Source organism: Heptranchias perlo, chromosome 19 (genome assembly GCF_035084215.1).
Source record: "Heptranchias perlo isolate sHepPer1 chromosome 19, sHepPer1.hap1, whole genome shotgun sequence".
Taxonomy (NCBI): Eukaryota; Metazoa; Chordata; class Chondrichthyes; order Hexanchiformes; family Hexanchidae; genus Heptranchias; species Heptranchias perlo.
Window position 1 is genome coordinate 30,970,454 of NC_090343.1, and position 27,901 is coordinate 30,998,354.

Below are 27,901 nucleotides of genomic sequence, written 5' to 3' on the forward strand. Positions count from 1 at the left end.
GTCGGGATGGTGTGTGACTTGGAGGGGAATGTGCAGATGGTGTAGTTCCCATGTACCTGCTGCTCTTGTCCTTCTGGGTGGTAGAGGTCGCGGGTTTGGGAGGAGCTGTCGAAGAAGCCTTGGCGAGTTGCTGCAGTGCATCCTGTGGATGGTACACACTGCAGCCACTGTGTGTCGGTAGTGAAGGGAGTGAATGTTTAGGGTGGTGGATGGGGTGCCAATCAAGTGGGCTGCTTTGTCCTGGATGGTGTCGAGCTTCTTGAGTGTTGTTGGAGCTGCACTCATCCAGGCAAGTGGAGAGTATTCCATCACACTCCTGACTTGTGTCTTGTAGATGGTGGAAAGGCTTTGGGGAGTCAGGAGATGAGTCACTCGCCACAGAATACCCAGCCTCTGACCTGCTCTTGTAGCCATAGTATTTATATGGCTGGTCCAGTTAAGTTTCTGGTCAATGGTGACCCCCAGGATGTTGATGGTGGGGGATTCGGCGATGGTAATGCCGTTGAATGTCAAGGGGAGGTGGTTAGATTCTCTCTCTTGTTGGAGATGGTCATTGCCTGGCACTTGTCTGGCGCGAATGTTACTTGCCACTTATGAGCCCAAGCCTGGATGTTGTCCAAGTCTTGCTGCATGCGGGCTCGGACTGCTTCATTATCTGAGGGGTTGCGAATGGAACTGAACACTGTGCAATTGTCAGCGAACATCCCCATTTCTGACCTTATGATGGAGGGAAGGTCATTGATGAAGCAGCTGAAGATGGTTGGGCCTTGGACACTGCCTTGAGGAACTCCTGCAGCAATGTCCTGGGGCTGAGATGATTGGCCTCCAACACCACTACCATCTTCCTTTGTGCTAGGTATGACTCCAGCCACTGGAGAGTTTTCCCCCTGATTCCCATTGACTTCAATTTTACTAGGGCTCCTTGGTGCCACACTCGGTCAAATGCTGCCTTGATGTCAAGGGCAGTCACTCTCACCTCACCTCTGGAATTCAGCTCTTTTGTCCATGTTTGGACCAAGGCTGTAATGAGGTCTGGAGCCGAGTGGTCCTGGCAGAACCCAAACTGAGCATCGGTGAGCAGATTAGTTGCTGAGGTTATCATGATAACAGCAGTACTGTTTGATCTGTCAGTAAGATACCTAATATTTATATGATCAAAATTGGCAACTTGACACTCATTAAACCATATAAGTAAATCTGTGACCAAGACATATTCACATGCATACATTGATGATCTTCACACTTGCTCCCAAAGGCCAGATCAGCCACAACTCGTTACATTGTTGTTTAACAATGTACCTTAAAACCAAACTGCAGCTGACATTTTTAACTGCACCAGTGTGACTTTCTACTTCCCATATTAACCATCCATGTGCTCTTTCAGTGGGGTTTCTAATTTAATGCCAGATAATGGGTAGTTTGTTCTATGGATTTGTTCTGAGACTAGTGATAACCACTTCACTTAGAACCGTAACAGCTAAGAGGGTTTAAGATAAATTCAGTACTGCTGTGCTTGAATTGCCAATCGAAGATAAAGGTACAATACTGTTATACAAGTTTTCTGACCCAAGCTCCCTTCAAGTGCAACTCCCCACTGGGAGCACAAAATGTTAAAAACTAGATAGCCAGCAGGTGAAGGATCGAATACTAGAGCCTGGTCTTCAGTTGCTTCCAAGCCTTTATTCACACAGATCCACCTTACACATCATGCCCCCCCATAGATAAGTTCCCTCCTATAAATGGATACAAGAGCGGCCCCAATTGATGCCCACCACCTGAATACAATTAACACTCATTGATAAAAAATCACATGGATACAATTAAGAAAAGAGCTGAATTGACCCATTTCATCCTATTGGTCTATGCTGGATTTGAATCCATCCCAGTGTTGTTTCAACTGCCATCTTGTTAAACTTTACTTTCCCTGTTCTTTTTACTATATTTCCCTATTCTATTACCATCGTGATTATGATATTCAATTTGCCACTTTCTGATGTCAGTTATATTTTAGTTTGCAAATATTGAAAGCTCATAGACCAAAATCATCCCAAGCACTTATGTTATGAAAGATCTTTTGGTAGAAATCTGTAGCACCACCTAAGGACTAATGTGCAGCACAGTAAGTATGGGTAGTAGACCAAATACAAGTAGATTATTTTCAGATGTGCAGCATGTTGGTTGTATCTCGTTCACTAATGGCTAGTTCATGTTTCACTTGGAATTTATCTTTCTGTACCAGAAAGCTGCTAACATTTGCAATGTTGAAGTGATCTATTCTAAATTGATGTCAGTCTGTAAAGGTTAAGATTGTGCAGCATCCTGATGTCCTTTCAGTCAAGTTAATGCTAATGCAATACAAGAGCATTTAAATTAGTAACAAATCTGCCATCTTGCATGTCTCTTTCTGTGCTCGATTCTGCTCTTACGCTGTGATCTCTGCATTAAAACTGAAATCCAATGGTAGTGTAACTATGATGTTTAATGTCTTTCTGTAACATCACTTTGTTGATCCAATGGAAGGAATGCAAAATGTTTTATATTAATGGGTGATTTCCAAGCACTTGTAATAAAATGTGGTGAATTTTTTAGTGTATTTTTGCTCATCAAGTTAAGGAAGGTAAATTGTTCAATTCACTTTCATTTTGAAGGTATTATCCTTATTGACTGGTATATTTTATATTAAACAGAATAAACAGTTTGTGACATGCCTGAGCTTTTAAAAGCTCAAGGGAGCCTCCAAATCAGCAGCAAATTTGGGTACAACTCATGCCTTCAGCACTAGGCTGAATCCTCCCATTCTTTTTGTGCATGCTGTGGAGTAGATCAATATCCCAAGTAAAGTTTGAGTAGATATTCTGAATCCCAAGATTATGGCCCTGAATTTTCTGATTGGAGACCCTCCTCCAGTTGCACCGGGTCTCCGCCTCTTCTGGGAGTTTCCTCTGTCCATCCCATGCAAAGCAAATGACAGGCAGCAGGTGGAGCCAGGGGCAAGGAGTCTCTAAACCGGAAGTTCCCATTCCAGAGCTTCAGTCAAGATCCACTGGAGGCATACTGGGCTTGACAAGGGCATCACTTTGGGGCGCAGGCTAGGCCAGCAGCCTGTGTTCTCAAAGAATGCAACATGTTTTTTTTAAACTGGGCAGATTGACCCCCACCCCTCCCCCTCCTTGCTCTGGGGTTGGGGCCCCAGTAACATCATGAAACCAGAATTTTCATGGGCATGGGACAGACAGGCAGCAGAGATTCATCTTAGCTGTGACCAACTGCCATCCTAATGAGGTGCTTTCCCACTGACTCTCTAAACTCTGGTTGTGCGTAACTATCAGAATCACAACCTGAAGAATTTCAAGACTTATATATCTTGAGGTGGAGTGGGCGAGAGAGTTCTTTAATATTTGTTGGCAGTGTGGAAAAATGTCCTTGCTAATATTCCAGCAGGGTATTGTCTCCCTATATGTCACTGCTAATTTTGTAGTAGATTGCTAGAATTTACTATCTTCATTGTATTAGAACGGAATTTGCTCTTGGTCTAAGTGCACACTTTCGCTGTGAACCATTTAAAGGATTATGGGAGGAATTCATATGTTAAAATATTTGTTCAAATTAATTTTATGCAGTCTGAATTTTCTGTGAACATTCACAGTTGTAAAATACTTGCTCACGTCTCGGTTTTCAAAATACTTTTGCATTCCATTTGTTTCTTAACAGGTTTGCCCAATTTGTGCCTCCATGCCATGGGGTGACCCAAACTACGAAAGTGCAGACTTGATACAACATTTGAAAATTCGTCATAAATTTTCATATGATACTTTTGTGGTATGTACTTTTCAGTTTCAGGAAACCCAAGTGTAAAAAGGAAATCCCACTTACACTGGGATCGTGCATGCGGGTACTTCAGCCTCTTACCCCAGTGGACTGTCCAGGCCAGGGAGGTTCCCTCATGACTGTTTGAATGGTACTCATGCCACGAAGGGCGCATCTAGGAAATCCGTCATGCTGGACAGTCCAACTGAAGAATTGGGTGGAGGTTGGGGGAATGTTTGATTTCTCTCCTCCCCTGAAAGATTGGAACTGCACCCTCTTTTTATGAAGTTTGCCCAAAAATCTTTTCCTGATAAACTGGGCCCACTTCTTCAAGATCCAGGCCACCAAGGTGGGCTCTTCATGTGTCAGGAGTGCTGGTCAACAATGCTCCATCAAGTCCCTGAGCTCGGGGATACAAAAATTCCCAAAGTAGGTAGTCCCCGCCTCCACCCGAGTGAGCAGCCTTGTTCTGGAGAAGGTGGAGGGTTCAAGCCTCACTCCAGAAACATAAGCACATAATCTAGGCTGACCCTTCACTGCAGTACTGAGAGAGTGCTGCACTGGCGGAGGTGCTGTCTTTCGGATGAGACGTTAAACCGAGACACATTCTGCCCTCTCAGGTGGATGTAAAAGATCCATGGCGCTATTCAAAGAAGAGCAGGGGAGTTCCGGTATTCTGACCCACATTTATCCCTTAACCAACACCACTGTAACAGATGATCTGTCTATCTTGTTGCCATGTGCAAATTGGCTACTGTATTCCCTACATTACAACCGTGACTACAATTCAAAAGTACTTATTTGGCTATAAAGCACGTTGGGACATCCTGCGGTCGGGAAAGGCAAGTTCATTCATTCACTTGTTATTCCATTTGAGGTTTGGTTTTAAGACCTACTTTTGGATAAACTTCAGTGTACCCCATGAGAAGCTGGACCTGGGCTCGTAGTAATATAATCTTCCAACAAATTTGCGAAGCTGAAACCCTCAACTACAGCTGTTGTGATTTGTACATCTCAACTACAATCTCTACTACAATCAAGTAGTAAATGCTTATACATAAATCTGTACTGTTTTTATTTTACAGGATTATAGTGTGGATGAGGATGAAATGCTGCAGGAAGCCATTGAACTTTCTCTGCAGGACAGAAATATGAGATTCTAGGCTAAGTACCAGTTTTTCTGGCAAACAGCAACACCTGAAGCTCCATTCTATGATTACTGCTACCGTAGTGGTTTTGTATATGTATAAATCTATCCTGTGCAATTTTGATGATTCTTTAGTTATAATACTAGTAATGGTGATGAAAGAAAAGAGAGTTGTTCTATCATAAGTCTACCATCATCATCATCAATATGGTCCTTTCGGATGCAATAGGGTTATATAAGTGTACGGCATATGAAAAACCCTATTGAGGTTACATGTTATCAAATAGGATATCTTTAGTCTGAGGATTATTATAGCACTTTAATCATGATATTTGAAAATGGATATATTTGCTTTTTGCTTAAAATACAGTTATACTGCCATGTAATGTAATTTGTGTTTACTGCTAGCTATTTTGAGCTTTTGGAAAGATTAATAAAACATTTGTTGGATTTCGGGTACATTGTGATTTGGCTAGTACTTTTTCATTGCTGCTAACAAAATCATATTCTTATTGTTCACATATTTAAAAGCTGCATGTTCCCATGATTTCAATAGCATTTTTTAAACTTCATAAAACATGCTTATATTCAAAATGGCAATCTAAGCCTCCTAATGGTAATAAACTCTAAACACTACTATAGAAAAACCTGCCACGAGTACCAGTTCTTGTCCATTATTGCCCAAAACAGTGGGCAGCATTCATCATTCAGCATTCATTAAACTGGAGAAATACCAGTGGAAAAAGACATCAAGATAACGATGTATCACCACAAAGCAATTTCTGTGCATTTGGAATTTTTTTAAAAGTTTGTTTCCAACTCAAATCTTGCTACAAATATTATAGATTTCTAATAAATCTATCATAGCATTGCTCAGAGAATAGGGTACTTTATAACAAGAGTTTTCCACTATATATCAAAATGAATTATAGTTAATTTCCCATGGCATTACTCACAGACATAAAGAACTTCTTGTAACTCTGTGCTTCTTTTGCCTCTCCCATTCTTTTTGTGTTACTCTCTGTTTATGTCTTCTACTCTTTTTCTCTCTGTCTCTTCTGTTTGTCTTCAGTCTCTCTGTGGAGCTTTCACACATGTTATTTTACTGATCTAGTGTGTATGCCTGTTACCTTTCTTGGGGCCAAGGGTATGCAGGAAGGTGGGAGGCAAGATATACAAGGTTGAAGGTGGGGAAAGGGAAAACTGTTAGAAAGCATTGCAAAATGGAAAATTGAGAGAGAAGGTCTAGCTGAGGGTCTGAGAGACTGCAGTTAGGAGGGAGCAAGGAGTTGGAGTTGAAAATGGAAAGAAGTGGGCAGAAAGGTAACTGGTCTGGGAGGGAATTAAGGCAGTTTGGGCCAGGCATGGGTTGTGGGATCACTTAGGTGTGTGAACACTCGGTGGATCAAGACAGACTGAGAATGTCTCGATGTGGGTTAGGAATGATCCTGGATAATGGAGGCAGACCGCTGAAAAGAGCATAGGATGCTGGTTGAGTCATTCCACTATAGGGAGCATTGGGTGCAAGTCGGGCCCTGGCTCTGAAGGGAGCATGGGACGCGGGTTGGGTCAGACTGTCAAAGGGAGCATGGGATCTTGCTATGATGACATGAACAGAGGCATCAACAGAATAACATTAGGTAACAAAGCCCAATGCAATAATTCAATCTCCAGCCAAGTACTTCAAATTTAAATGCAGGGGGAAGTCTCTGCAAGAAAAATATGTTCCCGGCATTCACAGCACCATACTGGAACAGTGAGTAATAATAAGCAATTTTTTTCTGAGTTGTTTAATTTTTTAGGCGTTTCTTATGTTATAAATGATACTTACATGGACATCTTTTCAGATAGTTGCGAAATCAAAATGGTGGCTCAAACACAGTTGACAGTCATTTGAGCATTTTTTAATTGGTCAGTTTTTGTTACTTGTCAGTTTGGGATTGGTAGCTTTGAAAAAAAATTGACCCATTTGATTGCTCAGTTTTTTGGTGCTTTGGTCATTTCCCATTGGTACTTAGTGGCTGAATTGAGCTGCTTTTGATTTGCTCATGTTTAGTCAATTGGATAATTGTTTGAAATAAGCACAGATCTGTTAAGTTACCAATCACTAATTTTTGCCCGACTTGTATATAATGCTTTTGAGTGTGATGTCCTGAGGTGTAATTTTTTGAAGGATGTGATGTGAAAGACATGCTAGATTTAAGACGTTTAGTTATATAATGCGGCCAACAGTATGATATAAATATATGCATAGATCATGCTGGCCATAAGGCTCTTGTGAATTATACTTTGTTAGTAAAGTTTATCATAGTACTGGACTGATCTTGACATATCCTTTTGTTGAAAATGAAGTTTTCATTTGTTGTACCGCAGTTTTGTTGTAATTTCATAATTTGTAACAGAAGAAGCCAGAACCAGAACTTATTACAAATGAAGCCTATGACAGCCAGCAGATCATTGTGCTGCTGTAATTACATCTAGTCACATCTTATTTCAGGAGTTTAATGAGTAGAAATGGTTCCATAAGCAACAGATATCAGTTACTTTTAATTTTTCCACTTGCATAGCAACAACGAATGACATTTTTACAGAAAACATCCCAAGATGCGTCACCAAGGAGAAAGCTACTCTGGGCAGCAATGGAAAAGTTTGGAATGATGACTAGCGAGAGTTCTAGTAGGTGATACCATCCCACCAGTCCTACTGTGATGTCAGGTTGCGAGGGGGGCGGAACCGCCTCCCACCCTCCCTACCAAGCCCCCCCCCCCCCCCAAGGAAACCCCAGTGCTTCTCAAATGTAACAAAGACCCAGCACAACTGGATCCTACCACTGCCACCTGTGTTGATTGTGCCCTGAATCCACCAAAAAAATCACTCATTTTCAAGGCCAATATTTTTAAACTGAATGTATTTGCCTGAAACAACACACTAGAGGGAGCTTTGGATCTAGAGTTAGAATGTTGGATATTTGTAATTATAATTTAGCTCCTAAAAAGAATTATACAAGCTAACTTCACTATAACAAGCCATGCTTATAACAAACACTGGATTTTAATAATCCCAATGACTACCCTTTTTTTCAATGGAATTCAGCCCTACTACAACAAACATTTAAGCAGGATCGATCCAGATACAACAGTGGAATTCAAGCTGAGGTTAATTGAAAGATAACCAATTGTAGTGCAAATCCTGCAAGACGAATGCATTCATTGCCTGTTAAGGCACAACTGCACACAAATTGAAAAGATGCAATGGCTGTTGGGAGGCAACTGCAATGAGGAAACAGGCACGTGCGTGAAGGTGGTGAATAAGAGATTTTCTTTGTTTCTGAAAACAAAACTTCAAATCATCGATGATTTGGACCATAAAGGAAAATTGCAAGCACAATCTGCAAAAGAACTCAGCAAAGATAGCATAGTTTGTAAGCAGGATCGAGAGTTCCACATGGTATGTTGCTTACCTGGTGCCAGGGTGAGGGACATCTCGAACTGGCTTGAAAGGATATTGGAGAGGATGGAGAAGGATCCAGTCGTCGTCGTCCATGTTGGGACCAACAACGTAGGAAAGAGTAGGCAAGAGGTCCTGTTCAGAGAGTACCAGGAGCTAGGAGCTAAATTAAAAAACAGGATCTCAAAGGTTATAATCTCTGGATTATTACCCAAGCCATGTTATGCTACAGCTATGCAAAGCCCTGGTTAGACCACACCTGGAGTACTGTGTTCAATTCTGGGCACCGCACCTCAGAATGGATATATTGGCCTTGGAGGCAGTGCAGCATAGATTTACTAGAATGGTATCTGGACTCCAAGGGTTAAATTACAAGAAGAGATTACACAAACTATGGTTGTATTCCCTGGAATTTAGAAGATTAAAGGGTGATTTGATCGAAATTTTCAAGATATTAAGGGGAACTGATAGGGTAGGTAGAGAGAAACTATTTCCGCTGGTTGGTGAGTCTAGGACTAGGGAACATAGCCTAAAAATTAGAGCCAGGACTTTCAGGAGTGAAGTTAGGAAACACTTCTACACGTAAAGGGTGGTAGAAGTTTGGAACTTTCTTCCGCAAACTGCAGTTGATGCTAGCTCAATTGTTAACAAAAATCTATCAATCTAGATTTAAAATTAAGAGATATGGGGCTACGGTGGGTATATAGAGTTACGTCACAGATCAGCCATGACCTCGTTGAATGGTGGAACAGGCTCCATGGGCTAAATGGCCTACTCCTTCCTGTTCCTATGTTCCAAAGGCCACTGTTGAAACCACGTGGGCCAACAGATGAAACATCAAGTCAGCTAATGTCGAAGAATGTCGATCCAGAGAAAATGAATCCATACTGCGACTCATGAAGATCTTGGTGAAGGAGTCTATCGCTGGTTTAAAGCAGCCAGAGAGAGTAACAGAACGTTATTGAATCAGTTATGTTGAGTCTGGGAGAGGACGAGAAAACCAGTTATCTCTTCACTTGATGTGTTCAGAAAGATATTACCTGGAACTGAGGATTTTTTTGGACTGGTTAACTAGAAGCAGCGTGCATTGAGAAAAGCATGAATAACTTGAAGCAGTGTACAGGGTATAGTTTTTTAAACCTATAGAACTGATGTTCACTTCAAATTGGTCATTTATTTTTCTGATGCAGCAAATCGGCAAACCCTACTATAGTGAATGTCTTGATATAACGGGTCTGTCGGACCCGAGCGGGTTCATTATAGTGAAGTTCGCCTGTATATATATTTATACTATATATAAAAGAAAAACAATGTTATTAAGTATGATGAGATAACTTTTAGTAAAAGATCATTTTATCAAACTAATCCTTTCACTTCTGCTTGACTCAGTCTCATAAAGTGGGATGTGAAAGTAGAACAGAGTCTGAGGGAAATTACCATATGACAAGAAACTTGTTGCCACTTTTTGGTCCAAATCTGCACAAATGTAGTTGCAGAATTTCAACTGAACATTTTATAGAATTTAACTTACTAGATATTTTAAAAGGATGTATTAATTTCAACATAGTCAAGCTGTTGAAGCTGGAAAAGCATTGCAATTATGAAAAGGCTTGTTTTTAAGACCAGTAATGTGTTTGTTGGGATGCTGAGTTGAAAGTTTCCTTTTGCTACTTATTATGATATAGAAGCTTAACATAATTGTTTTACATTTTATGGTTGTGTGAGTCTAAAATTTAATATGGGAAAGCATTTAATTTTACTATTGAGAACATTATCTGCAGGGTTGCAAATTATTCTCAATCCAGCTAAGAATATCAATGGAGAAACACAGTACCAAAATAAACCAATAGATGTCGCCCTTGGCAGTATCTGAAATCCAATAAACCTGTTCCATACCAGCATATCTAAAAAATACTCCATTCGGTATAATAAAATAATCCAATTTTATTAAATAATCACTGTTAAGATCCAATTGACAAAGCTTATTTTGTTGTCAGTACAAATGATTCACCAATTGGTTCATTCCGTGAATTTCCCAACTTCTACAAAATTGTGATAATCACAGTTATTAAAACTAAATTGTTGCACCAAAAGGTATAAGTAACGAAAATAGCAAAGAAATGTTTGTTTTAACTCTGCTATGATTGCCTCTCTAACATAAAACTCAGATTCTTTATAAATATAATTGGTTAAAAGGTGTGAATCTACTGGCATGAAACACCTAATTTATGCATAGTGTATCGTGGACTGTAGAAACGATCGTATGGAGTATGAATGCCACTTCGGAATTCAGCTCTGGGATTCATAATAATGAAAAATATAATTCTGGAGCATTATTTAGTGATCAGTAAATTGGATTACAATATTACATCAATATTTTCTGTCTGATCAGCCAGGTGTCTGACATGTACAGAAACCCATCACAATGCTTAATAGTTTTCAAAACAAACTATTGAGAAATCCGCATAGAAGCGTTTTTGTTGCCTGATATGGGGTGCATATTTCCCTTGTAGGTACATACCCTGCGTGTTTACGGCCAGCTTAACCTAGACACAGGTTGTAAAGAGCCAAGGTTTGCGGACTCCGAAATGTGCACAGGGGTAAGCTGGTGTTTAACCACTAGAGCCATACAACTTAACAGCACAAAGCACTGGTACGTTTCCTGCTGCTTGTCCGCTTAGGACCACCTAACTGTTAGGGCATTGGGCTGTAATGGGTCCCATCAATTAGCCAGGCTACTAGTCAATCAGCTGTGACACCATGGAGTACTACAGACCTGTTCGGGCTCAAGTACTGGATGACCAAGCCTATCACAGGGCATTGAAGAGCATTGACTTAGTTCCAATCGTCCATTACCATTACCCAACTTGGCCCCAAAGAGACCCTGCTCATCTCCCCCCAGCTACGGGATTCTTTGAGAAATGCCTGAAACTTCCCTTATGATGCCATCCCAACACTTGGTTGATGAAGACAGTGAACAATATGATGGACAATCGACGACCTTGCTTCACTGATCTTTTGATCGAGAATCGTGTCTAAAGCTTTAACATGCCCTATGAATTCCTTATGAAAACGAAGTTCAGTCTCCTGCTTTTTGACGAAAACACAGGCCTCTTAGTAACTTGAAATGCCGTTTGCATCTGAACAATGAAATTATACTAAATATTACATAACCAAAATTGTAATCGAACTACAACATACACCATTCTATATTTACATTCTTGCCAGTTTCAGAAAACCAACCGAGATCTCTGCACATTGTTTTAAACAAAACTACATTGGACCCTGCTCGAGAATAATCACAGATCCAAGAAGTGTTAATGAAGAGGTAGCTTCGTTAAGCTGTCTTCCTTTAATTATTATTTTCTCTTTAGTTTTCCACAATCCGATTTTAGGAAAACGTTGATACTAACCCAATTTAATCATTATTCTAATTATATCATTTTAAGAAACTCCTTTTTGAAATGCTAACTGGTTATATTTTTAACAGGTCCGTCGTCCAAATATGGGCCAGATACTTTAAAATGGTAGCTGGAGATTTCTGCAGCCCACCTGCTTTGAAAACACCTTTGTTTAATGCTATTATAGTGTCAAACTCTGGTATCATCTGAATGAAAAACGAAGAACATCTTTAATAATACTGGGATTATCTGAAATGCCTTAGTTAATCCGGATATTTTGTTATGCTGATTCAATGGGTTAATGTGGAATCTCCTCAACCACCTGCCCTAAAGGCATGAACTTTCTCTGCAGTTGTATCCACTCTAGCCCAAGTACCCCCCATTCGAATACCTTTCACTGCCTGCACCTGTCCTGAAGCGCCTGCCTTATCTGTCCTCGCACCTGGATGACATCAGCAGCAGAACGCCAGGCAGGTGCATCCTGTCCCGACACGTGGCTCGGAGCCTAGGGGACAATGTTTTAGAGGAAATCTGAATCACAAGCCAATGTTTTGTTTCTCTGCGTGGAATTCTGGACTCCAAAGAAGAATCAGTTACTGGTTTTAAACAAGCAAGATGTGACTTGCATGGCATCCCCGGTATTATGTACATTGTGCGCTTTGAATTCACGCTGTAAGCGCTGTAAAACATCAATATGACGTCTATTTAGTTTGGACTGCGATGCACCATCTTCAGTTCAAATAGTGAATCCATGTTTGCAGCAAATTAACCCTTAAGTTTTACATGGATGATCTGAAAGCGTCTCGCATTCATATTCACCCGCATTAAATCCAGCAAACTGTGGACTGCATTCAACAGATCAGCACATAGGAAAGGCAGTTTGTCCAGCACTGGGTCACTTTATATTTAAAGTGTAATGAAGAATACAGTTCGGTTTTCAAGTATCAAACGTTACGCAGTTGCAAAATCATACTAGTGTTTGAGATGTGTTTTGAAACGTAATAACCCATACATTAATATTATTTTAATATAATCATCATTTGCTTATGTTTTTATCGGGACAATCCTGCGCAGTATGGAGCTAAACAGTGTATGAATTGCACAAGGTTGCACGCCTGATCTCGGCTCCTGCAGTAAATGACCTGTCTAATTCAAATGTCTTTCATTCAGATTTCTAACTGTTTGTACAGTTGCCAACTGGTAGAAAAGAGGGGGGGGGGGAGGTTGGGGTGGCGGCGCAGTTATCCAGCTATCTGTGCTGATCGGCAGCGTTACCAGATTTACGCGAGGAACTGCACGCCTCAATTTACAGTCTCTTTTTTTAAGGAATGTAACACATGCAGTCACGGTTCTCTAACCAAATAATTCATGCCCGTCGCTTTGAAGCGCTTGCATCGTATAGAAGTTCGAAAGGAGCCCTTGCAACTTTGAATGGAGATTTGACAAACTGACAACTGACGCAGGGCTGGGATCTACAATTCAAAACTATCAACAATCAGTGCAAGGCAAGCTGGGGAAAATTCGATTGGGTTGATTCGTGGATCAATAAATAGATCAATGCAGTAACAGATTTAGTGTGCAGTATTAAATATCTCAAATTTGACATTAAAACCAAGGCGACTCCACAAAAATGATTGAATCCTGGTTATTAAAAAGTCAACTTGTTTTAGCCATTCTTCCCTTTCATCATTTATAAAATTGGACTAGAATACCCTAATGCATAATCTGTAGTAAAACGCCTAACCCAGTGCATATTTGTGAGTGGCAATTTGAAACTCGTTCTATTTCTGAACGGCTGTGAACGGTTGCTCTTGTGCTAAGCACTTATTCCGGCAGACAATGGGTTTCGATCGGTCCGTTAATGTCAGTCAATCGTTGTCGGGGAGGCTGTGCAGCGAGATCCTGAGGTTTGCAGCTTTGTACAAACACCTGTTGGGAGCAGATCCTGACGCTTGAAGCTCCTCCTAGTCTCTCGGCTTCCCCTGGTGCCTCCATCCGATTGGATGGCGATGGGACAAATGCAAGTTATTCCCCCTCCTCCAGCCGGCTCCAGGACCCAATATTTACACCAGATCGCGCACATTTTCCACAAGTGGGCTCACTGCATTAACAGAACGAGGTGGATTCAATCGAGGCACTCGCTGTTTAAACAGGACACTTGGAGAATTTGGGCAACTCGGAATCTCAAGATGCCCAGGTCCTTTCTTATTAAGAAGCATTTCTCGACCAGCAAAAAACCGAACTACAGCGAACTCGACAGCCAGACAGGTAAAGGGACCGCGTGGGACAGTCAAATGGCCTACATTTAGCATTTTTTTTCGGTTTTGTTAGTGATTAATAGTATTTTTATTTATTGTTTTAACTATGGATGTAGTTTACTCCGAAATAGTGAAATGGCAATGTAAATTTACCACGTTACTAAGTGGAAAAGGGTGTTTTGGACTGCGTTAGCACAGACTGCAGCCTCATATTAAAGTTAGGATTAGCAAACATTGTCGTAAAACCTTTGCCTGGGGGCTTTTTAACGTGATTGTTCGGTAGGCAGCATCGATACGGCCTGCAAATATGTGGTTGCTTCCGATTTATTATGCGAGTTTTGTAAGTAATACTCATATTTTGTAAGTCTGGGACCCGTGTACATCTAATTTATTTGTTAACTGGTCCGTTTTGTGCCAACAGATGTGAGCAGTTCGGATATGCTGCCCAATCTTTGATGCTTATGTTGTTGTTCATTTCAGTGATTATCTCTCCCTTCCTTTATGAGAAGTATCCGATCCCAGTCATTCCTCAGCCTGAAATCCTCAGTTCCGGAGCTTATTACCCCACCATCGTGTGGGACACGGGATTGATCTCAAGTTTCTGCTCTGCTGAAATCGAAACGAACCTTTCCAGTAAGAAAACCGATCCCCCATCGGGGGATAACCCCAAACGACGCAAACCTCACGATCTAGCATCCCTATCGAGCGAGGAAGAGGACGGTAAGACATCGGACCCTCCCAGTCCCGACTCTTCGGCAACAGAAGCCGAGAAATTTCAGTGTAACCAATGCAACAAGTCCTATTCCACTTTTGCCGGACTCTCTAAGCACAAGCAGCTACACTGCGAGACACAGACCAGGAAATCCTTTAACTGCAAGTACTGTGAGAAGGAGTACGTGAGCTTGGGAGCCCTGAAGATGCACATCAGGAGCCACACGCTGCCCTGCGTTTGCAAAATCTGTGGCAAGGCTTTCTCCAGACCCTGGTTGCTCCAAGGACACATCCGCACACACACCGGTGAGTATTGCAATCCTCGGGCGCGGGTTCGAACAAATCAATCCGCTTCTCAACTTTTCTTCCCATTAAATCGTTCTTGGGGTTGGGAGATTTAACCGTTTGTGTAACTTTTTAATCCGTGAATTTCCAGCCGAAGTGGGAATTTTCTCTTTAAGTTTTGCTCCTCGCCGGTACAGTAAGTTTGATGGTGACTCACACCATGGGTGTTTTACAGCAGACCGCATTAGTTGGAGTATAATTATGTAACTGCTGAGCTGTGCGAGCCCGTGTAACCTTCATCTGAAGTGCCATTTCATGGATATTTAATCTACCTTAGTGAGAAAGAAATCCCGAACACACACACACATATATATATAGGCTGCAGGCTCATTTATTCGGTTCTGTGAAATTTTCGACTATAGTCGCTCAAAATGGTATTTTATTTAATATGTACTTGAGTGAATATTTACGATTCGTCTTTTTTGCTTTGCATGATCATTCTAATAAGTGATGGTAACCCACTCTTCATACTTTATTAACATTTTTATATGCTTAACGTATTTCACATACTGATATATAACTTACTCCCCTTTGAATCATTACAAAAGACACACATGGTGCAATAAAACCACCTTTCAGCCAAAACATTGTTGGTGGCTTTCCAGACTGTGTTTTTGTTCCATACATTGACTCCAGCAGCTAAAAGAGGATGTTCTTAGTAGGAAACAAAAAGACCCTGTTGTGATTCTTCGTTTCACCACTGTTGCATTTAATTCTTTTTGAGTAGCGGTGTTGTCCTGCGGAGGGCCATGTATGTGAATGGCTGACAGACATGGGGCAGGTGCATTGATGTAGCAGTGCAGTTTGTACAGTGCACCTGTTACAGTACACTGCAGGCACAGCTATAGACTCCAGCTGTCACCTATTGGGGCCATCAGTTTTAAATACAAGAATTATCACTTTTCACAATGCACCCTCTCCAGGTCTATTTATCAGCTCCTGGCATGGGTTAATTCCCACTTTGTTGTTGATTTCACACCTTCTTAAGTAACAGCAAATGCCCTCAAAGGAATTAACTTTTTTCATTTTGCCTAGTAAATTGACCCTTAATCACTGTTTCCTTGAAGATGCAATTCTTAAGTTTGGGTTCCAACTTGTCCCCTCTTTTAAGGACAGATAGTTTACTTGTTTGATATGTTGCTAAAGATTTAGTATTAAGCTTTATTTTATTGCTGGTTCACCAATGCACTGTTTAATTAGACATGTGAAACACATCTATTATATTATGGAATTTAGGGCATACTGAGAGAACGGTGCTTTTTAAGTCTCTGATTTATGATGTTGTATCCATTGTTAATATAACCCAATATAACTATTTTCTATCTTAGGTTGCATTGGCCTCAGAAAGCATTTGAAAGATTAAATGATTTGTTTAATTTGTTTCAATATTTACCCCTTGTCACTGTTTAAATATTTATTAGTTAATATATATGTATTTTTTTCTTGGGGGGGGGAAATAGAACTGGGAAGATATAGTTAAAATGAATGCATTTTTAAATGAGAGTTCCAAGTAAGTGTTTATAAGAACAAGAAAAACTTGAAAGAATCAATTAATCTCTGAAAATTCACATGTTTGCTTATTTTTTTTTGCACTTTTTTTTAGGAGAGAAACCCTTTTCCTGCCCTCATTGCAACAGAGCGTTTGCAGATCGATCCAACCTCAGAGCCCACCTGCAAACTCACTCAGATGTCAAAAAGTATCAGTGCAAAAACTGCTCCAAGACTTTCTCCAGAATGTCTCTTCTTCACAAACATGAAGAAACAGGATGCTGTGCAGCTCGCTGAAAAAAAAATAGCCTTTCAAAGCAAGAACTTATGTATGCATTCAACCCATTGCAGATTGGTAACAGACAGAATCTCTTATGCTGGCCTACGCAGATTTTTATTTATTACTATTAGAACATAAATATTAACCTTCTGTTTTTGTATATCGAAGCTACCACCTTTTTTGGGGGAAGGACAGCACAGGCTGGCTCTTTTAGGAACTCCCTAAGGGATCTCAAGAACAATCAGTATTTGATTCAGTATAAACCACCAAAAAAAAGAGACCATCTCTTATGGTGTAACTATGCAATAAAATGTCTTTTTCTGAGGGCTGCTGGCATAAAGTGTTCTCAGTGGAACAATGAGGCCCTGCGATGTGTAAAGATTTGTGCAATGGGTTTAACAGACATGAATTGCTATTTGAAACAAAATTCCTGTTTACGGGCAAGCTGTGTGCTGAAGCACCTGTTAATATGAACCTTAACAACTGCTTTTCAGTAAAAGTGTAACTAATGGCAAGCAGTTGTCACGTGTTACAATGCAGGGCTTAGATAAATGCCTAACTATTGACAGGTGTGTGCCAAAAGACTTTTTATGGCTATTGACAGGTGCCTGGTGAATGCATCTTTTTCTATACAGTGTTTGTACACAATTGTCACACTATATATTTGTTTACATTACAAGGGTACACTGGTATTACTCTTTGTATACTGTAATTTTTTTACGTGACAGTTTTGTATTTGAGACTTTAACATGTACATTATGTAAAGAATATGTAATAAAATTTTTACATTTAACTGAATGTGAAGTATTTCATGGACGATGTATAAGAATTATCAGTGAACAATGTAGGTCACCTATTTGCCACATGTCTGATAATTCAAACAAAATGCACAGTTCTAATATTCCAAATACAATATTTCAAAATACTTTAAAGGAGACCGTATAGTTCAACTATATAATATGTTCTATTAACATTTGGGACATTTAAATTCTTTTGTTAAATGGAGTGAGAGGCTTAGAGTGTAGTGTGCTGTAATTTCTAAAGATTGAAAGATATTTCAAATTCTCCTTTATATGGATCAACACTGTTTAGCAAAGGACAAAAATTGCTAAATTAAACTTTCATAAACACTAATTAAATATTAAGTTTAAAAAAAATAACATATCTGCAACTTAGTACAATATTGTCCAGGTCAGATTTCCCACTTTATCAGCTGAAATAGTTTGGTTTCAGTCCTAAACACTAGATTTGAGTAGGTTATGCTTAACTGGCATACAGTGATTTTTTTAAAGATTGCATTCCGAGTTCCCAAGATGTACAGTAAGCTTTGTTCAGTGCTATATCACTGCCAAGCTGCCAGTCAAATAAAAGCACTCAGTATTTAACTCTTAGCAACCAATAGCACTGTTATATTTTACAATTTGTGAAGCTGAACTTACTACATAATTGGTTAAAAGAATTTACTGACGCAAACAACCCAACAGCTGGAAGCCATCGATAGCTTCTTGGGAAATTATGATGACTGATTGCAATTGTTCTGACTGGAAGAGAGTTTAAGAGTTCTCAAAAATAAAACACTTATTATTGGACCAGCTCTCACTATCAGATTTGATCCATTACCTCCTCTGACTTATATTCTACTATTATAACTATGTAGTTCAACATCCTATCGTCTTTTTTGATCGCTGATATGCCATATCCCAGCAAGAGCCAGCACCTTCAGGAAAAGAGGCAAGAAAAGCAAAGAAAATTAGGTTGGATGGGAAAAGTCCAGCTTATATTGGGAATCCATTAAAATGATATTCTTAACTAAATTGATCCTGTTAGAAATTCATACTTCCACTTTTTTTACTTGGTATTCATTGGGTTACACGTAGGCTGAAGTGTGCAGCAAAGAAGTAGAGCATTAAGGAATTGAGATGATATTACAAACTGCAATAGAGAAATTTGATCTTTTTTCAATGTATCCCAATATTTTCACTCAGTATGCTCTGCATTGGTTGAAGATGCAGAATCTGCTAAGGCTCATCGGTCTCTTTCAGCTTTGTCCTTAGATATTTCAACACCATTCATGGAGTCCATGTCTACTTTTCCTTCCTATGCATAGCACTTTACACTTAAAACTGTGGCGATTTCCCTTCATTTCTTACAGAGAAATTGCAAGATACTGTGGATATCTATTGGTACTCTTCGTTACTAAATGTGATAAATTGTCTAAAATTGTCTATACAGTTGTCACAATGACATGAAGGCACTTTTCTGCCCCCTTCCACCCCCAAATTCAGAAGATGATCTTCCCCCAACCCCCAGTTAAACAGACTCTCTTCTCCCTCCTCCCAGTTAATGCTGGCATTCTTTTCACCTTCCTTCTCGTTAATGCTGATAATAATCTTCCTATCTTCTCAGTTAAAGCTGGCAGCCTTCTCCCCTTCCCCCTCAATGTCACTCCCAGCTACTTCCTGATACTGATCCTGCTGTTGCTCCAGGTGATGTAACTGCTGTGGGCTGGAATTTCTGCTCTCACAAAATTATTGCAGGAATTTCCACCCACAGCACAGTTCCACCCTTGGAGCTGCAGATAGAAGTCAGAAGTGGCGCAAAGGGGTGGAGCTGGCATCAGTGCTGATTCTCATCAACAAACGCATACAGTTCACATGCATATCCCAGGCCATTCAATAAGCTACCTCTACTCTCATTTGCTGTCACAGGCTGGACCCAAGATTTTCTCTCTCATTGCCTTGCTGCAAGGCTGCCTTTTTCTCACTCCCTAGCATATCCCAGCTCTCCCCTCACTCCGTGCCCTATTGCTAGAGCTGCAATCTTCATCCAATGATGTTCAAGACTCTCCAAATTTTTCTCTTCACCAACATGGCACCCACCCGCAATGCAGGAACTTACATTAAACGTGCATGCAGCATTTTTCAGCAGTTGGATAAGGAGCTTTCTCTTGCACTGTGAGTACTTAATCTGCTATTGTTGCTTATTCCCTTAGGCAATTCAATTGCTCTGTCCCATTATCTGGGAGTGGCATTGATTTTTATTTGCAAACATGAACAAGTAGACACTGACCTCAAAATGCTGACTGGCCATGTTAAATGTATTGATTGTTATGTATGTGATCATCACAGTTGATTCTACTTAAAAGCAAGACTTCTTTTAAACAAAAAAAATGCTCTTAAGGCTCTTCCATTGGCCTAGTGTATAAAGGCACTACCCAATATGGTACTAAGCCACGGATACCAGAAGATCCCAAGTTCAATCTTTGAGTTAGCTTAACTCAGCCAGGGCAGCAGTTGAAATGCTACAATTGGGCCCAACATCCCTGGGCAAAAGAGAGGAATAATTAGCCAGGGTTCTCACTCCTGATTGCTATCCTGTGATTCCTATTGAAAGTGCTTGTGTGGATATTGGGGAGGGCAGCATTGGATTGCTCAAATCATAGTAAAGACTCACTCTTTGAGCTGGGTATTAGAGGACTGCTGGTGCTATTTCCCAGCAAGAGCCAGCACCTTCAGGAAAAGAGGCAAGAAAAGCAGAGAAAATTAGGTTGGATGGGAAAAGTCCAGCTCATATTGGGAATCCATTAAAAATAATATTCTTAACTAAATTGATCCTGTTAGAAATTCATACTTCCACTATTATTACTTGGTATACATTGGGTTACACGTAGGCTGAAGTGTGCAGCAAAGAAGTAGAGCACAAAGGAATTGAGATGATATTACAAACTGCAAGAGAGAAGTTTGATCTTTTTTCAATGTATCCCAATATTTTCACTCAGTATGCATGTTATGATCCTTTAATCTTTCCCATCTTGTTTTTTCCCCTGTTCGGTTCTCCACAAGCTCCTGCAGCCAAGAAGCTAAGTCAGCATCCTAATCCCAACTATGCCGATCTTGCACACGCAACTAAGAGGTACACAAGAACATTTCAGTACAGCTCACCTTCTGATTTATGCTCCCTCTCTGCTGAAACATCTGGCCTCCACTCAGCATCTTCCAACAGCAGCGCATCTGAGATTAGGAACTCAATCGATTGAGTTGTCAAACCATGTCCCACTGCTGTGATCTCAAACACTGGCACTTTAAGGTACTGCACGAACAAGCCACTCAGCCTATAATATTATAAATAATATACAGAGGGGTGCATGGGGATATTATTCCATTTTCCTCAAGTTTTTTTTCTGACAGTAACAACAGAAGCAATGGATGACAGGTTTCTGTAATTAATTCATGTGATTTGAAGTGAAGTGATATCAAATTTTATTTCACTACATGTCACAGTGGAATAGGACACTATGTTCAAATTATACAGAGATAAACTACTCTTAAAGGATGAATTTCATCATTCAAGAACTCTTTAAAAAAACTGTTACAAATATGATGATGCATGTAAGATGGAACCACATGAAATTTTACACTTTTGAGTTTTGATTGGTTAAAACACCATACTTTGGAGCTTGTTTTCAGCCAATCAGGGGTCAATTTTCAATGATGTGGTTCCCACTTTCAGAATACAATGGAACCCAGGAGACTCAGAAAAACAGGTATCTAATTCTTAAAATTGCTTAGTTTCATTGCTCAGTATTAATGCTGCACTAAGAACACTCGTTCTGATATCTGAACACTTTAATTACTGTAAATATTAAGATTTATTTTAGTATGATGGTGCACGAACTGAGAACTTAAAAAAATTCTCCTGTCCCAAGCTGCTGGAATTCCCTGGAGTTGCTGGTAGTCTAAGGTTTCCAATTAAATATATTTGTACGAATAGTCGGTGTTGATGCCATCAACAAAGGAACTGGCTTTGATGAAATTATCATCACTCACAGTACAAAAAAATTTGAATTAACACACAGAGTTGAACTAATAAGATTGCTGAACAGCTTTTTCTCCTAATGTTAATTGGGTTCCTTCAGACGGTTGGGAACCAAATCAAGCCAGTCTAAGTAAACAATGTGATCAGCACAAAAAATAGTCATAGCAATAAAACTCAATAGATATAGAGAGAAAAATTAAAAATCAAATAGTCATTAAACTTAATTATAATTTCTTGGAACAGTTTGATTTAAAATGAGCTTTGTGGTCCTGCTTGCAAAACAGTACTATGCGATTTGTAAAAGCCAAAGGAAATGTGATTAAACAACTGAATGTTAAAATACCTCATTGGGAAAATCCTTGGTTTAAAAGTCTGTGCATGATGATATGTTTGCTGCCTCACATCCGTTTTGAGGTGTAAATTGCGTGCCTCGGTCATTAATGGGTAATTAATGATGTAAACAGCAATGAACCTAATGTGTTCTAAAGCAGGCTGACCTTTTTTGCTGTTGCAGTAGGAATTTCAGTATTGATTCTCCATCTAAAAATCACCAATCTTGCACTGTCAGCCTGGAACTATTCTTAAGTGGAGCATGGGTCGCAGCATTAATGTTACCACGTTGTAGTTCTATGTCCTACCTTTGGTCCCTTCAAATGCAGTTCTCCACTGGGAGTGCAGGATCAGTGAACATATTCTGTTAAAGTTTACCACAGTTCTTTGCAACCATCTGATTCTTTTCATGAGAGTAAGATGCTTCCCCTTTGTTTTGTTGTTTTCTTCACATTCTCCCCCACGTGGGTTTCACTGACCCATACATCATTCCTTAATTTTGCTTTTCTAATTTTAATTTTTTTTCCTTATTTTTTTCTGTTCATTTTTGGGAAATATTTATGTTTGAACAGGAAAATCTGATAACATCAACAGTAGACAGGCCATGAGGAGTTACTGAGTGTGACAATGCAAGAAAGCTGAATTAACATACACAGTTGAGATGACATGATGGCAGAGGCCTTTGGGTTGACAACTGCATTTCGGCTGATGGTAATTTAGCTCTTTCACATGTCAGGTTCAGTACCCTTGATAATGTCATCAGCACTCCCTATTTAAACAAAAACATTCAAAGAATCAACAGAACTAGTCAGAGAATAACAAAAGAATGTTTGATTTTTAAAAGGGGCATTGATTGATGCTAAGATTCTCTCTTTACAAGGAGAAACCTAAATTTGACTATGGTAGCGATTTTCCAGCTAAATGAAAAAGGGACTGCTATAAATAACGCGATGTGGCATTGTTCTATATCACTTTCAATTGATTGATTGACAACTTTTGATTTAAAAATATAACTGATTTTCAAAAAAAGTTTTTTTAGAAATTTCATTAACAATATCTATTCCAGTCCCTATTAAGTTATTTATTTCATAACTGAGTCTAAACTAAAATAATACAAAATGATTTTACTCTTAGAAAATATTATTTTTGTTAATATTTTACAAGAGGCTACTATATTCTGTGAACAAATAGTCAGATGCACTGTTATTGTCATGTAAAATTAGAAATGGAGTAAGGATTAAAAAATGAATAAACTGGAAAAAAATGTCAGGCTTCAAGTATGTTTTGGATAGATCAGTAATGTTCCTATAATGGGAAAATATTTAGTGCATCGGAATGCTTTGCTTTGATCAGAGAGAGTTCACATCAGCAATGTTTGAAGTTGATTTTATTCAGCAATAAACATTTTATTAAGGTTATTTTTGCAAAGTAGTGTGATAGAAATAATGTGTATATTTTGGAAACTGAAAGAAAAATAGTATGTTTATGGGTTTTTCCTGGCCTCTAACAAACTTATCCCCAATCTCTAATAATGTAAATTATTACAACTAACTTGCCAACTTACAGCAAAAAGATGCTACACAAAACATAACCAAAATGCAATAATAAAGTTGAATTGGAAAAATAAAATTCATAAATATTCAATCGAACAAATTATTTTTTAAATTAAAAATGCCACATGCTAGTGTATTTTTGTACTGAGAGTAAATTCTGCTAGGAATCTGTCATAAGACAATATTATGACTATAAAGTGCATTGTGGTATGCATGGACTATTTTTCTACAATGCTTTGGAATCATTTGCATTTCTTTTTAATGTTTACATGCTGTATTTTAGTAGGAATTTCAATGCCATCAGATACTGATTTTAAAAAACCACAGGAAGGAAGGAATTGTAATTTACAACTTTGTATGTAATTTACATTCAAGTATATAATCTAAGAGCACAATTATACATTTCCCATAAATATAATTTGTGGGGGTTCTGATCACTTGCAAATCATTTTGGGTTTGATAATTAATGTACTTTCTGAACTATGTCCGGTGCATCACTCAGACCCTGAAGGACTGTGCTATACTGTATCTGCAATTCTACCATTAACCATTAAATGTTGACAGTCTTGATGATTTTCTTCCATAAATATTCAATATTGTTCTTTTTTTTGTTCTAATAACTATGGTCCTAAAATGATGCTGAGGAATTCTTAGCATACAAACTCATAACATGTTTGTTTGGAATCTCTCTCACTGTCCGCTTAACAGAGGTGTTAACCCATTGATTTTAAATTAGTTAAACACCGCTACTCAAATAGCAGAGAGAGTAATTTCAGACAAATGTGTTGAGCATTGATATACTGGCATCCTCAACATAACTTCAGGGCCGATGTGTTTAGATATTCATGAAAAGTTACTTTCTGTTCAAAATAATTATCATGTACTTGCATTTAAATTTAAGGCTCAGAGACTGAGAATTCCTTTTGTGTATCTGTGCAAAAAAAACAATCAGCTCTTCACACAACTTTTTTTTCTCCCCCCTCCACTGCTAGCGCGGGTACAATGAAACTTATACATGGAAAGGGGAAGAGGATGTGCATGTGGAGTCAGGGTTAGTGCTTGTAATCTAATCCTCACTAAATGTACAACACTAATCCTGGTTATGTGTGCAGATAAGCCTACTTTGAACTCATTTCATCTTTATGCATTACCTTTTTCATCTAAATTATGTTTTGCTCTGTGTGCAAAGGTACAGGAAAATTTGTCTACTAAATTTTTGAAAACCTCCCCAGTTTAGTAAAATAATTTTTCTTTAACTTTACAAAGGGTAAAATATATTCCTGAATATTTCTTAAGTTTAAATATGAATTCCATCCTAAGTATGATTTCATACAAACAAACTCAGTTAAATATCCCTTTGGTTTCAGTCACATGTGCATTGTGTATCAGCTGCAAACCATCTCACTGGTGTTGTTTACAGTTTAGCTCTGTGTTTGGAAATTCAAACTGAATGGAAGGCATATAAATCTAAAATTTGGCTTCATTGCAAACTCTGAGAAGCATGACCCGCAAAAGGAAATAACCTCTTTTAAAGCAAGGGCACAGAGCCTTAAAAATGCATTCAGACTAAAGACCGATTGTGTGCACTACTTAACTCTTTGTATTACATCCACTTTGCAGTGTTTTAATCCACTTCTATTACAGTAGCCAATTTTTCACTTACCTGCAAAATTGTTCCCATCTAAGGACAATGACTTGTTTACGCCACTCCCATTTATAATCAGTTGTGCGTCAGTCTCTGGATTCTGCTGTGTAATGCAGAAACCCGATTGCTATTGAATGCAAACATAAAGGATTGGTTCCCAATGTTTAATTTATGGAAGCAGGCACCTTTATCCTAGTGGAATATTTGTAGCCCCACATTTTAGTGGGTCTATAGTGCTGTATGTTCCCTAAATGCCAGGCTGTTTTAACTATGTCGTACATCTAACAGGGAGAACTGTGTATCTGGATTAATTGCTTTCCTGTAGCATAAAAGCACCTTTAAAGGAACAATATACATTCTATTGTTATTTTGAATGAAGATCCATGTACCTTCATCTATACTGAGGGTAATTTTCAATCTGTATCTATACAAATAATTTTAGTTATTAGTGCATCTTTAACCCATCTGGTCTCACCTCCATCCAGATCTACTTGACTTTTCAGCTAGGATCTTTTATTGACAGGTTATTAATGACAATATTGATATACCTGGTGCCACCAACAACAATGAAGGAAAACTTCTTCTTTAATAATTTTGATAAACAATACATCAAGTTTTGACTTTGGTCACATTAAAGGAGGATGAGAGTGGCTAGAAAATACATTTAATTAATAATGAATAACTTCTGCAGCTAGCAAATTTCAAATGCTTCTGTTTGAATGGCTAGGCCCTTATTTTCAGGCTTTCATATCAGCGATTCGTTTGTGGAGTAAAATAACAGGCATAACCATAACAGTAATGTTACTTTATGTGTCATGCAATGAAGGATCAATCCCTCAAAATTACTAAATTTATTGATTAGTTTGATTTTTTTGTTGTAAATGCATTCTTCATTTCCTAAATGTATTTTCCCTATCATGGTTTCTCTTCTTGCATTCTGCTAGTCACTGTGTTTTATCCCCTAGCCAGCATTTTAGGCTGAAAAATTATCCATAAATAGCATTAGTCCTGCTCCATGAGTAGCCAGCAAGTTTTCTCCCCCAGAGAGAACATTTCACTTCCATTGAGAATCCCAGCTGAGAACTGATTAAGCTTACCCGAGTCAGGTAAATGATTTTAAGTGACTGGTTGTCTTGGGACTCTAAATTACAATTTTTCTGTGTGGAAGTCAAGTACTCACTGCTTGAACTGCTGGATTGTGTGCTTTCAGAACTGTAAATAATTTGTCATCATTCTACTTGATACAGAGGTCAGATTGTTTCAGTATTTCCTGCTATTATAATAACACAGACGCTACTCTCACAAAGCATGGTGGTGCAGAACGATGATGCTGTGGCAATGGGAAAGAGCTTGTGCCCACAATTGTCCACACAACGACCTCTGCATCCCATCATATGGAAGCACAAGGCAAAGGCTTGAGTCTTCCACAGAGAAATATTGAAGGGAAATCAGACAATGAATATAGAAAGTTCAGAGGGGAAGTGAAAAAGGAAATAAGAAGGGCAAAGAGAGAGTGTGAGAATAGACTGGCAACTAACATAAAAGGGAATCCAAACGTCTTCTATAGGCATATAAATGGCAAACAGGTAGTAAGAGGAGTGTTGAGGCCAATTAGGGATGAATAAGGAGACCTACACATGGAGGCAGAGGGCATGGCTGCGGTAATAAATGAGTATTTTGCATCTGTCTTTACCAAGGAAGAAGATGCTGCCAAAGTCACAGTAAAAGAGGATGTAGTTGAGATAGTGGATGGGCTAAAAATTGATAAAGAGGAGGTTCTAGAAAGGCTAGCTGTACTTAAAGTCGATAAGACACCGGGTCCGGATGGGATGCATCCGAGGTTGCTGAGGGAAGTAAGGGTGGAAATTGCAGAGGTACTGGCTATAATCTTCCAATCATCCTTAGATACAGGGGTGGTGCCAGACGACTGGAGAATTGCAAATGTTACACCCTTGAAGGGTGTAAGGATAAACCCAGCAACTACAGGCCAGTCGGTTTACCCTCGGTGGTGGGGAAACTTTTAGAAACGATAATCCAGGACAAAATTAACAGTCACTTGGACAAATGTGGATTAATTAAGGAAAGCTAGCATAGATTTGTTAAAAGGCAAATCATGTTTAACTAACTTGATTGAGTTTTTTGATGAGGTAACAGAGAGGGTCAGTTGATGTGGTATATATGGACTTCCAAAAGGCGTTTGATAAAGTGCCACATAATAGACTTGTCAGCAAAGTTGAACCCCATGGAATAAAAGGGGCAGTGGCAGCATGGATACGAAATTGGCTAAGTGACAGGAAACAGAGAGCAGTGGTACATGGTTGTTTTTCAGACTGGAGGAAGGTATGCAGTGGTGTTCCCCAGGGGTCAGAACTAGGACCACTGCTTTTCTTGATATATATTATTGACTTGGACTTGGGTGTACAGGGCACAATTTCAAAATTTTGGACACAAAATTGGAAGTTTTGTAAACAGTGAGGAGGATAGTGATGGACTTCAAGAGGACATAGACAGGCTGGTGGAATGGGCAGACATATGGCAGATGAAATTTAATGCAGAGAAGTGCGAAGTGATACATTTTGGTAGGAAGAATGAGGAGAGGCAATATAAACTGAAGGGTACAATTCTAAAGGGGGTGCAGGCACAGAGATACCTGGGAGTATATGTGCACAAATCG

General features: G+C 39.2%; 2 protein-coding genes across 2 annotated transcripts in view; both read left to right on the top strand.

Moving 5' to 3' along the window:
* Positions 1-5,413, top strand: part of rnf114 (ring finger protein 114) — a 30,535-nt gene extending 25,122 nt beyond the window's left edge. Inside the window, exons 6-7 of the mRNA XM_068000581.1 lie at positions 3,712-3,819; positions 4,893-5,413. Coding sequence (XP_067856682.1) covers positions 3,712-3,819; positions 4,893-4,970 — 186 coding nt within the window. The 3' untranslated portion in view covers positions 4,971-5,413. The remainder of the gene's footprint in view (positions 1-3,711; positions 3,820-4,892) is intronic.
* An 8,398-nt stretch (positions 5,414-13,811) lies between these two features.
* On the top strand, positions 13,812-17,677 carry LOC137335468 (protein snail homolog Sna-like). The gene is made up of 3 exons (XM_068000818.1): positions 13,812-14,070; positions 14,541-15,077; positions 16,720-17,677. Exons 1-3 carry the CDS (start codon positions 13,812-13,814, stop codon positions 16,899-16,901), a joined length of 978 nt encoding a protein of 325 aa, XP_067856919.1. The 3' UTR covers positions 16,902-17,677.
* Positions 17,678-27,901: the final 10,224 nt, after the last annotated feature.

Bases quoted from the DNA above. Each gene is read 5' to 3' on its own strand.
- LOC137335468 (XM_068000818.1), top strand. From the start codon at position 13,812: ATGGGACAAATGCAAGTTATTCCCCCTCCTCCAGCCGGCTCCAGGACC. The intron at 14,071-14,540 runs GTAAAGGGACCG...TGTTCATTTCAG, and splicing joins CGAACTCGACAGCCAGACAG to TGATTATCTCTCCCTTCCTT. The intron at 15,078-16,719 runs GTGAGTATTGCA...ACTTTTTTTTAG, and splicing joins ACACATCCGCACACACACCG to GAGAGAAACCCTTTTCCTGC.